The sequence below is a fragment of the Paramisgurnus dabryanus genome, chromosome 20 (assembly GCF_030506205.2).
Source record: "Paramisgurnus dabryanus chromosome 20, PD_genome_1.1, whole genome shotgun sequence".
Lineage (NCBI taxonomy): Eukaryota > Metazoa > Chordata > Actinopteri > Cypriniformes > Cobitidae > Paramisgurnus > Paramisgurnus dabryanus.
The window spans coordinates 1,968,871-1,983,428 of NC_133356.1; the positions used below are offsets into that span (position 1 = coordinate 1,968,871).

General features: G+C 38.9%; 1 protein-coding gene across 1 annotated transcript in view; it reads right to left on the reverse strand.

Annotated features, from left to right (window-relative positions):
• Positions 1–14,558, reverse strand: part of lmbrd1 (LMBR1 domain containing 1) — a 118,601-nt gene that overhangs the window by 59,292 nt on the left and 44,751 nt on the right. The window contains exons 4-7 of the mRNA XM_065296016.1: positions 13,218–13,315; positions 12,280–12,347; positions 7,302–7,393; positions 1,121–1,194 (exon numbers count right to left, since the gene is read on the reverse strand). Of these exons, the coding sequence (XP_065152088.1) occupies positions 1,121–1,194; positions 7,302–7,393; positions 12,280–12,347; positions 13,218–13,315 (332 nt within the window). The remainder of the gene's footprint in view (positions 1–1,120; positions 1,195–7,301; positions 7,394–12,279; positions 12,348–13,217; positions 13,316–14,558) is intronic.

Below are 14,558 nucleotides of genomic sequence, written 5' to 3' on the forward strand. Positions count from 1 at the left end.
GCTGCCAAATGTGCCAAACTTACAGATTTATTTTAAAGAAGAAAAACAAAAGTGACAACAGGTAACTTAAAGAGAAAAAAGCCTAGTAATGATTAGCATTAGCAACGTAATTATTCGGCTAATACTGTTGTCAAACTATTTACAAGCCAACATTTTTTTTTAGTTAAAATATTAGCTTTTGTGTATATATGGCGATTCATAGACTTTGCAAATATTATGCAAGCAGCTTCTGAGCAGCAGATAAGCCAGTTCCCCGCTGAAAATGAGGAGGCCATGAATAAACAACATGAATTAAAGTTATTTAACCCTCAGGTTGTGTTCAGAACCCTATAACACCTTTTGTGTTCCCAGTCAAAAATGACAAGCCTAAAAAAGCTTATAAATCACTTGTTATGCTATATATTTACCCAATATTGGATTCAATATTTTTGTCAAATTGTTTTCTTTTTTAATTAGGACTGGGTTTTATATTTCTATTTGCATCTAATTAATCATAGGCCTCATAGCATTAGCTATGCTAATAATTAATCAACCTTTTCTTGTGGAATAGATCCAAAATGGGCTGGGTTATTTTTGACCCATAATGGGTAAATATTGGACAGAACACGCTGCTGGGTTAAAATTGACCCAATGCTGGGTTGTTTTAACCCAACTGTTGGGTTATTATAAACAATGGTTGCATAACAACAACCTAACATTGGGTTATTTTTAACCCAGCATGTGTGTTCTGTCCAATATTTACCCATTATGGGTCAAAAATAACCCAGCCCATTTTGGATCTATTCCACAAGAGGAATATTTTTCTAAACTTCTCATCTTAAGTGAAATATTATTTAGCTTTTACCTTATTTGTTGAACCATGCATGGTATTAATGAAAACTATAGTAAGAGCTGAACTGTTGCTTTATTTATCCAATTTGAAAAAAGTGCTAATTTGGAATAACACTATGGAAAAGTGGGCCGGTCTTGGGCCTGAAACTCCTGGGCTGAAAAGTGGCCCCACTCCGGCCCTGTCTAGAAGCTCTTTGCTACGACACTGCTGGGAATCCTCGTGAGCCAATGCAAATCGATGGGGCACAAGTAACCACCCACCATTACCAATTCTCTGTTGGCTACTCACCGTGTATGTGATCACTGCCAGCATGCCAATCAAGGTGAGCGAGCTGATGGAGAACGACAGGGCGGCCAGGCCTTCTGCAAGAAAGACAGAGGGGAAATGTATTTATGACACGGGCCAAATGCAGAGCTCTGTTAAGTTTTGGTCATGCGCCAGATATTCAGAGCAGTTCTTGCCCCCAGGGAAATTTCTCAATGCACCTCATCTCCTCTCCTGCTAGCATTTCTCTAAACTTCCTCATACTGTGACACAGTTATCCAAAGGTCAGAGAAGCTTTTGCCCTCCGCATTTCTATAGTCACAATGACATGGCAAGTACCTTTATATGTTCCAGAAACTTCTACAGTAGATGCATGTGTAAAACATTTTAACGGTCAATGTCACAAAGCAGCGTATGCATGTATATGCACGTGATTAGAGATATAACGATTACCGGTTTAATGGTTAACTGTGATAAAAATGTCCAATGGTTAGTTGGAAAAGAGCGCTTAAATGTAAAATTTGCATCAGTACTTTTATTAAATTTCTAGAAATTGTTCACAAAGCCATGATAATATTGATAACCATAGTGATATTGGTCACTATAACAGTGATGTATCATGATTAGTTATTTATTTCTTAAAGCCACACAAGCTGATCTACACACAAGTCGGGAAGGACAATTTGGCATCTCCAATTTAAATTAAGCAAAAATAAAAACAACAGAAAAAGATGCAAATAACTTAAATAGCCCTTAAAGTAAAGAAGTGCTTGAGGCATTTAAGAGAACAAGTTGAATGCAGTACATGCACAGAGGCATTTATTAGGTTATAATCACATTTACATTTATGCATTTGGCAGACATTTTATCCAAAGTGTTAAACAGTGCTTTAGGCTTTATACTTGATCAGTATTCTGCGTTGCTAACTCAATGCTCAACCAATTAAGCTACAGGAACATTTATCATCAGCTATAATAGACTACACTTATGACCATTCAAAACATACATGGGGTAAAGATAAGAAACAAGAACAACCTGCGCTAACAACTCAAAACAGACAAAAAAGCAAACAAACAGCATCATCTTCCTGCTTTTCTGCAATAGGTTTGTTAAAATGTGCACGCCAATGCACAAAATAATGATGTATGTGGAAAATAATCTGTTTTTTAAACCATGCAAACACATTGTATTATACCAAAAACAGAATAACGTTGTTTTTAGCAGTGAAATATGTGCTCTTTAAAGTTAAGGGTTAAAAAGTTCAAGTAACACATCAGTCATTTCATTCACCTTATAAATTACATCACTTTCACTAAATTGTGGCTCAAATAACAGCATACAGGTGACCGAACGGAGTCAGTACTATTAATACTGCAAAAATGCTTTGTACATTTTATTTGTATTATCCTAATACTTAAGTACAGATGCTATGACATCCTAAGTGCTGTGTTTTGGGAGAATAAAGGTTAGCATGAGACAGTGAGAATGAAAGGGGAAACAGGTGCAACACAATGCCAGCTGTCAGATCAGAGATCATGGGATTTATGGGAAGTGACCGCTACCACACTACATGTTAGGATCCCGTCTGTCATAAGGAACAGACAGTTCATGACACAAAAACTCTCATGATTCTCCTTTGCTTTGGTTCTAATCATAGCATCATGGCAACCTTATACTCAGGATGCCCACATGTGCCCACCTCACTCAATTCTCTGTTTACTTTCCTCAAGAACTCCTTTACAGCACTCAAAGAAAGCGATTTCTTTTCACTTTGTTGAACCTCACGAACTGTTTGCAACACCACCCACCATGTTCCATACACAGAAAGCATTGAGATACTAAAACTGAGGAAAAGAAACGAAGACGATTACGCTCCTGCGTCCTAATGCAGCGAACGCAAAAGAAATGAAAAAAGTAGAGCCGCTTTGACGTCTGATGGCTGAAATGAGCATTTACATCTGAAAAGGTGCCTTCTTTTGTGATTTCACTGCTTTTGTTAAGCAACGAAGGCGCCGGGCCGGAGACAATGGTGTTCGTGTTCGCTGCGGAAGCCGGCTCCGTTTATGAACTCCTCACAATGCGGGAGGACCTGTGTTTTTTCCGACGCTTCCCCGGAAGACTTTCCGAGGATTGGACAGAGAATATATTGTTTATTATCTGCGGCGGCTCCACAGCTGCTCCAGAGCCTGATTCCTCTGCATGAGGAGAGAGCGCAGGCCCTTATCTCTGCAGGCACATCGGGCTTATGTACGCAGAGGAGACCGTCGCCGCTGAGAAGTGTTTATTAAAGAGCTCTTAGCCGTGCTATTCACAACACGAGCCTGCTATGATATTCTCATGAAGAGAGAAAGCAGCACACCAAGGCTTAACCCGCTTGTAGGAATTTCTGCATTTTTGAAAAAGTGAAACACTTAACCAATTACTGGCAATGTATCAAAGAAAACTGCTGCAAACTTTAACAGAGAGGCCATTTGGCACAGACGTACAAAACAAGTCAGCAAAGCAAACTCTACTGATTTGTTTTCTCTACTGATTAACTTTTACAGTTTTTACAGTTCGGGTCCAAAAGGCTCACATATGCCTCGGACACGGGTCGGGTAAAATATTAGCGGCATCGGGTCTCGGGTAGTTTACAAATGTATGTGTTTTTGCCGAACGGACCTGAAAACCCAAACTCTCTCACGTGTGTCCGTCAATGTCCTTTTCAAACCTCTCATCTGTTTGCCAAGAGTACTTGCGACATTGTGTGGCTGGTGGTAGGTTAATTTTCGTTGAGACAGACATGTCAGTCAAAAGTAAAACAAATAGAGCAGCTTGCCAAATTGGTTGCGAGACCAGTGGGGTTTCTTTCTGTCTGAATGCCGTGTGCGGGGTTGCAGTCTGCACACACATCGGTGCTGTTTACATTCGGGTCCAGGCGGGTTAAAAAAATGGCACTGGTTCAGGTCAGACTCAGGTCTAATTTTCTCGGGTTGAAAAAATCAATTTATCCACGTCAGTTTCGGGTATAAAGTAATTCGGGTCAGTTTGGGTCGGGTATTTTTTTCTTTGGACCCGAGAAGACCTCTAGTCCACAGTGCAACCCATTTAACAAAGTTACACAAAGCTGAACCCTTTAGGATAATCTAACCATATAACTTACATAAACATTGGGGATGAACCAATACAAAATGACTTTGCTGATATGATATTCAATGACTTTGAATTAAATCTACCGACAACAAAAAACTCTTTGTTTTTACCCATTTCAAATGATAATGGCATAAAATCCTAGAAGTGAAGAACGTACAAACTGAAAATCCGAATAATCACTCCACATGCTTTCTGATGTGATTTTCTAACCAGCACAAACCATCATTTTGTCATTAAATAACGACTGTCAGGATTTACTAAAGGCGTGCAGTGGATTATTATCGCTGAAAAGATGTGGTCTAGTTATTTCTAGGAGTTTCCCTTTCAAACGCAAAATTTATAAGAGATTATTTAAATGATTTGAACACGCAATTTACTAATGTTTGCGTGCGTCATATTACTGGTATTTGCACCATTATTTAACGCTGAAAAAAACATGTCTCAGATCATTTTAAAATGGCTGCAATTGTTGCTGATAAAAGAGACATCAGAGAGATCAAAGAGCGGCGTGTGGTACAAGAAAGATGATTTTTTTCACATCTAACAGTTTTTTGAAATGCCAGAGGAACATATTAAAAAAATATTGTTTGCCAAGCCATGTTTTTTATGTGCTGGAGGAGTCACTAGAAGTCCCACAATACCAGGTGTTTCAAAACCTTCATTTTTTTATCCTCCAGTTCTTTTCAAATAACTATGACTTTGTTAGCTGGGATTTCACACCCTGCATTTTCAGCTGTGATGTCTGTGGTGATGAACTCAAGTGCATCAGGTGTTAGGGAATCACCCGCACCTGACCTATACAAAGATAAACCATGGTTTTACTACAGTTAAAACCAAAATGGTTACTGTAGTAAAACCATGGTTTATTTTCGTAAGGGGAGGAGCATCACAACTAATTTCGCGCTGCTTTTAGTAGATTGTGTTGGTCATTATATAAATCAGCTGTTGCGCCTTTCACACCCGCCACGGAAGATGCGGCAAATACGCATCTACTGCATCTAGTTTGCCGCTTGAACATTTGAGTTCACTCGCTTCATCCGCGCGTTAAAGCCGTGTGTGAAATTCTAATCATTTGAGAAATTCACATGGAAATCCGCGTCATGGGAGGGGAGGGACTCCGCGGAGACTCCGCCACTCTGCTCGCTTCCTGTAATCACGTGACTACTACAGCAAGGTCCTGATTGGTTAACGCGGCGCGGAAATCCGCCGAAGCTCAGATTTTTCAACTCGCACATTTCCCGCGGCAACGCTCAATTCGCCCGGAACGTACCGCGTCGCAAGATAATAATCTGCGTGCAATCGCGTCTTTGCATTGATTTAACATGAAAATCACCCGCGCTTGGCACCTCTACCGTGGTTGGTGTAAACGCAGCATTATGCTAATTTGCCCCGTTAGTATATCTCACCCATGGTCTCTTAAATGCTCATGTACGGTTCTAACACTTTCCTTGAGAAAAAGGTATCGAATGAATGCACCAAAAGTCACAAGTCGTGTTAGATAACAGTGTCTGTCAAATAACTAAATGTTACTTTAAAACCCTCATTTAGAGATAATTTTTTTATATTTTTTCCGATTACATCGATCAATACAGACTTGTTCTGCATGTGTAAAATTATGTAATGAAATCCTTCTAGTGCTATTGGAATAGTGGTCAAAATTTGCTTATGCCTGATGCATCTTCATCACCCTAAGTTGGTGAAAAAGGCTCAGCTTAGAAAGGAGGGTAAATCAGAGAACAGGAGCTGTCTGAGAGGATTCTGGGTCTAGGCTTTCACTGCATAATTAAATGGAGACTTTTTCCCGAGCCTTTGCCTGTGATAAGATCAGATCTTCACCTGTCTACCCTTCCGCACACTTTCCATTCTGTCTGAACCTTGCCCGCTAAGGGGAAACCAAGCACTGCGTTCACTTTACTTTTGTCAGTTTCTCAAGGAAAAACAGTAAGTGAACCACTGAATATCTACAGCATCAGTAACAGACCATCAGATCCTCAGGATGACACTGCTAGTCTCTCTCTCGCTGCTCCATTTAGGTTAAGATTCCCCTTCTGCAGCTGTGGTTTCTCAGGGACATCGTGACCCCGCTTATCCGGCACACAGGGTCTGATAATTAATTCGAGCAGTGCAGGGCACGCCAACCATCGGTCAAGGAAGATGACAAAGCATCAGCGCCACCAACCTGAAGTAGATCATTTTAAAGAAGCTGGGCTTCTTCTGGTGTAAGACTTTTTGCTTGATTTCTATTCGTTAGGCAGGGGCTGCTAGGAAGGGGGCAATGGGAGCTCCAAAAATGCCCTAGGTTGAATCCGGCACCGTCTTAAAGAGTCACAGACTTACCCAAGGCTATTATTGGATTAGCTTGGGTTCTTTGGTGGCTCTGTTCCTACTAGCTTGAGGGTCTTTTCGAGGGACCGTCTCCAAAGAGCACCATGATGTCAACTGCTTTCCGAAAATGTGACAGAAAAATGTACATGTCTTGTTACGTGACCTTCAAAATGATGTTGTAAGAAAACAATGGCTCTAGAGGACACTGATGCTCGGACACGGAGTGGCGTTGGGGCTGGCACTGCCCAGCCTCATTTCCCTTTGCTCAATTACTTCACTATCTGGAGCAGTGAAGTAGGAGGAGACAAAAAGGAAACATGGGAAATTAGAAAAGGGATGATCCCTCATCTTTGTCCTCAGAACGATCGCCTCCGGGAGACTGCGATGCATGAGAGCAGAATACCAAAAGAGGGCTAGATGGTAATGGCCACACAAATGCACTGATATAAATACAGGTGCACACATAGGTCTACCACCCCTGCTTCAACTTGAAGCCCTGACTGACACATAAAAGGTAGCCGGGCCGTTTTTTGCAGACGGCGAATTTAGGCAGCACAATAAGGTCTGTTGACATTGACGAGGCTAAATGTCAACGCTGCCAACCCTTCACATCACCTCTGCTCGCGGAGAGCCAGCATCTGTCGCTCTCTAAAAAGCACCTGTCGCTTTAGCGGTTGGCATCAACAAACGTCTGTGCAAGTGTCAGTAAAACTACAATTTCATTTAAAGTATTCATTATAATACTTACGACTGCTGCCCAGCTCCTCAAACAGATACTGCACCTTCTCCCACTCGCTTGTGGAGTTCTGGTTGGGGGTCGACGCCAGGGGAACAAACGCCCTGAAACAGACGTGCACGCTTATTAATGTTAATGTCAGCATTTGTCATCAATCATAAGTTCATGATGCCTTTGTCTACAGAAGTTCAGTAAAAGTGCAGGATATTAATATCTACAGACACTTCAACATTACTTTGGTCAAAACACATTTAAAACCTAATGGATTTTGCATGACACGGTGCTCCTCTCTTATGTATATGAAACTTTTCAGGGCCATTGATGAGACAAATGTCTGTGAAACTTTTAAAAGTGGAAAAGTTACAGCTAACCTAAAGATGAAGTGTTGTTTTATTTACCAGGTTTATGTGGGACCATATGACGACCACATAACGGCTCAAAAAAAGTTGTTTACATAAAAATATCTTGTTGTTTTGCCCATGGCCAGCGGTACGAACTTATCGTTCTGGATTTTATTACAGCACTCGTGATGCATTTCTGCAAGCTTTGAAAGCAACTCGGGTATGCTGACATTCGTAGCAAATATCGGCAACACTCAGTCATCTCCAATGAGGAGAACATCAGTCACAGTAAGATGTAACATAAGCAGTTTTAGCCTTTATTAACTTAATTATTTAGACACCCAGCAATTACACATTACACACCTTTTTCATAAATAATCCTGATAACATAACACAAGGTTTAGTTGCTGCACTAAAGTCTCATGGCTTATGAAAAATCAGACATGTGATCATTTATTTTATGTATTTTACTATTGTTGTCATTATTAATTCATTTGCTGCTAACATTTTCCATGTTTTCTGCTCGTCACCAGGTGTGTAGTTGTTTTGTGCACCTGGTTATATGTGTGCCAATGTTAATTTCAGTGCTGATTGTGTTGTGTTGTGTGTTTGTGGTGTTGTGTTGTTTTGTTTTCTTGTGTTTTTGTTTTGTGTTGTTTTAAAGTGTTTTGTAGTTGTTGTGTTGTATGTTTGTAAAGTAAAGTAAAGTAGAGAAATAAAGGCAGTTTAATGTCAAATGCAACCGTATAATTTAGCAGAATCTGAGTGAATTCACTTCATGGGTCACATCAGAACCGGTGCATTGTGCATGAACGTTTCACTTTTTAGGTGCATCTGTAAATGATGTTGTAAAATATATGCATAGCAAAAAAACATTTCCATAACGCCCGAAGACCATTCTGCAACTATGATTGATGCAAGATGTAACAGATATCTGACCTCCACGTTCCTGCCTCTATTGCCACCGTCAGGTACAAAATAGCATGCCGTATACCAGGGGTGAGTAATCCTGGTCCTGCAGAGTTTAGCTCTTACCCATATCAAAACCCCCTTATCTTATTTCCAAGTAATCCTCAAGACTTTGATTAGATTTTGACAAGTGTATTTTTTTGAAGGACAGTGGCCCTCCAGAACCAGGATTCCCTAACCCTGCCGAATACAGGGACCCATAAAAAAGCTTCAGTTACAAATGAATGCATGTCATTATTATAATGTACAGATATAATCATTATCTACCTCTAATATGTACTAATATGTAAAAGGGTACTATATGCACACTTTAGATACAAAGGTGGACTTTTTGGAAAGGTTCCTCTCCTGCAACAGCTTCTGGACCCATTTTTCTTAGAGTTTACAATCAGAAAACATCAAACAAGTTAGGTAAGATATTACAAGCACTTTTCAAGTTTGCTTTAAAGGGATAGTTTACCAAAGTATTTTTTTTGTGTGAATGGGCTTATGATCGGTTTGGTTATAAACATTCCTCAAAATATCTTCCTTTGTGTTTATTAGAATAAATACATTTATACAGGTTTGTAACAACATGAGAGTGAGAAAAGGATACAAAATGAAACTTTTAGGGTGAGCTATCCCTTTAAATTTGCCATAATAGACATACATTTAAAAATAAATTTTTGATTTAAAAAAAAAAAATGCTAGCCAGCGCAAGCATTTTGTATAATTTTCACAAAAGTTTAATGCCATCCAGAAAGTTTTCTTCTTTAAATATATTAACATACACAATATCAAATGAAAGAACAGACCCTCAAACAAAAAAGTTTCATAATTTCTTAATTTCTTCTCTTTTTATCATCTCTCAAATATGTGTAGGTTAGGGATGCTCCGATCAGGATTTTTCCAGCCGATACCCATTACGGATTTGTTATCTTTGTGATCGGCTGATACCAATTCCGATTTTTTTAAGCTGATATGCAAGCTCTTTGATGACTGTAACTGTTAACATTTTTTCTAGATGAAGTAATACCACAGATGTTGCCTTTGTTATATTACTTGAAGTAATTAGCTATATAATTGTTTTAATAGAGACTCAAATAAATAAGCACAACAAATATTTCTTCTGCAAAGAGATATTTAATGTTTATGTCTCTTAAAAGTAATGAAAATAAAACACTTCACAGTCTTTACTGTATAAATTAAATCTACACGCATTCGTATGAAGTACAATGAAGAGCAGAGAGTGATTTTTGATAGATGAGAGATGAATTAGGTTACTGTAGCTTTAAGACGTGAGAGAGATCGCTCTGTTCACATGCACTGATGACCGGCAGCTGTGCGCGCTGCGGGTGTACGCGGACAAGAGCAGCTGTGAAGAAAATAAAAGTTTAAACCGTCAAAACTTTTAAATGCATGCAAATTATAAACTTTTGGCATGCCGCATGAGGATGCAATTGTCCCCGATAGATGTGTGCTGTATACGTGTTGCGCTGTTAGGACCGGAGTGCGTCCTCATATAAAATCTCTGTAAAGGCAAAGAGAGAAATCCAAATCTGCACTTCGCACATGAGCAATGGGTTGTAAAAATGCTTGCGCTATGTAAAAAATTATCTTATTGCAGCTGCATTCAGGATCCCTATGATGACAAAAGTAAACAGAAAGATTGGTTTATGAGATCAGCAAATTAAGCGAGCACCAATCGAGTCATTTAATGCCATTATCGGCCAATACCAATCGGCCACCGATTGATCGGAGCATCCCTAGTGTAGGTTTCTTTAAAAATACAAAATTTTAAGCAAAAAGCTCAGATAATTGCGTTTTTGTAAAGGACTTTTATCAGAGATCAGATTCAGAGCGATGATCAAAACATACACAGAGTTTAAAATGTTTTTGGATTAGTGGATGGTTTAGTGTTTTATAAGTTGGGTAAAAGCACCACCTAGTGGATAATAACAGAAGTATGTACTGCCGTAAAAACTCATTTTTGGCAGCGAAGCAATTTCTATTAATTTACAAGATAACTTAATGGCAGGGAAAAAGGTCAAATTGAAATTTAAAGTAGGTTTGATTAAAGTTTCCAAATAATTTGGGGGTCGCTGCATAGTTTTACAGTCATTTTCTGTAGCAGACGCATGTGGGGAAAGAAATAAAGAGCATTATATTAGGAAGGCAACTAATATATAAAAAGCGTAATACAAAGTACAAAGTTTAGAAACTTTTTCATGCATCTAGCAGGATTATAATTAGATTATATATAATGTGATCACTATGTGATCATGGATTATAATGCATTCATTTATAAACCATAAACATAAATGTTACTGGCCAGATGCAGTCTATGTGCCTCATGTCAAGTTAGTATACTCTACAGGTAAAAGCAAAGGTGCCAATGACAGAGCGCACTTGATAGATGCCCTTGCATGAACTGGGTCCACCAGCACTGAATGAGAAGACAAAGGGTGAAATGGGTCAACTTTTCGTTTACAACTTCCATCCTTAGCACAGACCAATCAAAACAGGCAAACAAAAGGGGGACATCCGTCTGGAATGAACAGTCACAAATACAAGAGCTATGTCTGTGACTCTGGGAAAAAGAAGATGGAAAAATCCATTACGTCCTCCCACATCAAGAACCCTGCGACACGATATCCCCTGGTAAAACAGTGCAACGGTTCAAAAGGTAAAACGAAGTCTAAATTGCTTCTGTCCGAAGTGCCGTCCCCACTTTTAGATTTGGTCTTCGACACGTCTCTCTTTCCATTCTACGATCAAACTATCCCGTCCCGCTGGGTCTATGCGACACGGTTCTGTCCCGCAAAACTGATGAAGCTATCCTGTCCCACAGGAAGACTATTTAATGGTTGAGAGCACATTAAATTATATCACCTGGTAAGCGGACGTGTTATTCTTGCAGCGGTAAAGAAAATCCATTATGTTTATGCTGTACTAGCAATGTCCCGAACAAAAAGTATAAACCGTGTAAAGGTTTATCGGGACAAAGCCTCACCAGGTGTTACATTAAAAGCATGTTGGATTTTGGTCCACCAAACCATTAGACAGGATATTGTTACACAGTCTTAACAAAACACCTCTGATGTACTGAAAACTCCTGATGAAGCGTATGCCAGGTTTAGAGATTGAGTTATGCCTGTTGAGTTAATTGTTTCAAGAACCACCAACTGGACTTTTAATTTGATGGATTTTGCGGATAATAAATCAATAGTTGGCCACATCGCTTCATGTGTTGTGCGATTGCTCTCCAAGCAATTCATTTCAATCGGATACCAACTGCAGTCATTACTCTAATGTTTGGGCTTTCGTAATGTTATACAAACATAAGGTATCATTTAAGTGATACAATTAGGAAAATTATGATGTTGCCAGTAGCCCATTTCCTCCTAAAAAGTAGCCAGAAATTACCCAGAAAACCATAGCATCACATTTTAAACTACTGCATGTGTTCATTTGTGCAAAACGCTGCTTCTAGAAAGGACATCGCAGCACAAAACAAGCACATAGAGGTGACGATCAATTCAGTATCAAACCATTTTCTCAGCTTTGCTTTTACAACATACCAACACAGCCCACACTTGCTGTACACTTGATGGAGGTTAAAGATGCTGATTGAACGATGCAGTAATGCCCACATTGATCTGTCCACACACACAAAAGGTCGCACAAAAATGCACACTTACCCAATCAAAAGCACTGCTGCGCATACAATCACAAATCCTAATGTGTACTTCAATGCATTTTTCACTTGCTGTAAAGAGACAATAAAAACATGTTTGTCAAACAGGTATATACAGGTATATATGAATCAGTAAAAACAACATTTGGTGTCATTAAATTTACTTTCATGCATTTGTCAGATGCTTTATTTCTAAGCTTTTAAATATTTTAATCGATTGATAGTCCTAATAAAAAATATATCCTACAAATGTGGAGTATTTCAGTATTAAATTGATCATAAATAATCTTGGATGGATGGAAGTTTGTGGCATGCACTGTCGGATCGCCTCATCTGTGAAGAATAGATGTGATGCCACCTTAATACTAAGTCAGAAGAATGTACAGTAACTCAGAAAACATTTGGAAACGACCTTTCCTTTCCTCCGCCTTAAAATACACGCCTCACTACATTTTGGAGGAGACTGTGCAATTTGTGCTCCTCACTTCTGATGGTTTAGAAAGCAAGGTCCCTTTTTGAGATGGAAACGCATTCTAGAAAAGTGTCTCAGCATGTAATCTGCACATCACTGTGGTGTCCTAAGAGACAAATATTTGACATTTGAAGATGGCAGGGTTATAAAGAGAACGGGCCTTTTGTGATTTTGTCGCCCCGCTGCTGCAGTCAGATGGAGTCTGGGTACAGTAAATGGGCTGGGTGGTTATAAATGAACTGCCATAACTGTAATCAGGCAAATATCACTTAGCAATGTCTCAAGGGCGTTTTTGTTTTGTTATGATTTATAGGAACCTTTTCTAAATGTAGACCTCGCTTTACATACTTGTATAGTACACACCATTTCTTGACTACAAAGTGACAAATAGTTTTATTCAAACGTAAAGGTTTTAAAGGCAAAGCACATGTGTGTGACAGATAGGAGACATGAAGGAGTGTGCGGTTTACCGAGTACTTGTTGCTGCGGTCTTCCTCTTTTTCTTCATAGTAAAAGTACACAAATGGGATCCAGAAGAAGACACCGAAAAGAATGATGGAATATAAAGCTGTGAAAGAGAAAAGATGAGTAGTTAGACACTCAAGTGAGATACACATAAAGGTAGCACAAAACACTATGATGTATTTACTTAGAGGTTAAGGAGTCAATGCTACCTTTACATTATTACGAGTCTTTTGTTTGCTAGCTGTCAATAAATCCTTCTCGCATACGGCCCCTCTAAACAAATTTCTAAATCAATATATTGTTTTATGTGAATGAGTAGGCAGGATGATCTTCACATCATTTTAAAGAAAAAACTCTAAACTACACTCTCATAAATAAAGGTACAAAGCTGTACCTTTTTTGTCACTGGGGCTGTACCCTTTCAAAAAGTACAGCTTTGCACCTAAGGATTTCATTTTAGTACCACAGAAGCACATACTGGGACCAAAGAGAGCTCATTAGTACCTAAAAATACATATTAGTATCTCAAAGGTACATATTGGTACTAAATGCTTACATATCTGTACCTAATGGTCCATACAATTACCTTTTTAAAGGGTGCTGCCCCACTTACAGTATTTTGACTTTTTTCTAACAATGTAGGTCCTTAAGGTACGGTAATCTACCCAAAATTGTATTCTGTTTTGTATTCCTGTAAAGGTACCAAACGGAAACTTAGGGTACAGCCCCAGTGACAGAAAAGGTACAGTTTTGTACCTTTAATTATGAGAGTGTACTAGATTCTGTTTAGAAAAGTCTTGTTAAAAATGTTTAGTATGGGTTTTGTTGACTTATATCAGTGACTTTTAAAAACCACACATAAACATTTTTTTCTCAAAAATACAAACACATGTACATACATGTAGCTCATATAATATTGTAGCCCAGTATGTGGTGAACGCAGTGTTATGAGACACTTGCCATTAATATATTTAGAGCAACTGAAAAAAGACCAAATGTAGAGCATCTCAGAACCTCTGACAGTGTCCCAAAATGGTCGGACCCCAGAGGGTTAAACTATACATTTATGACAGAGCTGTCACTGGGGTGGTATCCTTTCAAAGGGTACACCTTTGCATCTAATAGAGATGTAATGATTACCCATCTAATGGATAACCATGATAAAAATGTCCAATGGTTAGTATTACCGCTACATTTTTTTAAATTACTGTTTAACGGTGCCCATGTCACGGCTCAAAAACACATCCAGTGATGAAGCACGGGTCGTTTTTTCCTGGGTTATTTTTCCATTAAATGATGTGATCTGATGAGTTTAAAGCTTTGTTTGTTTCTTCAGTGATTCCTGT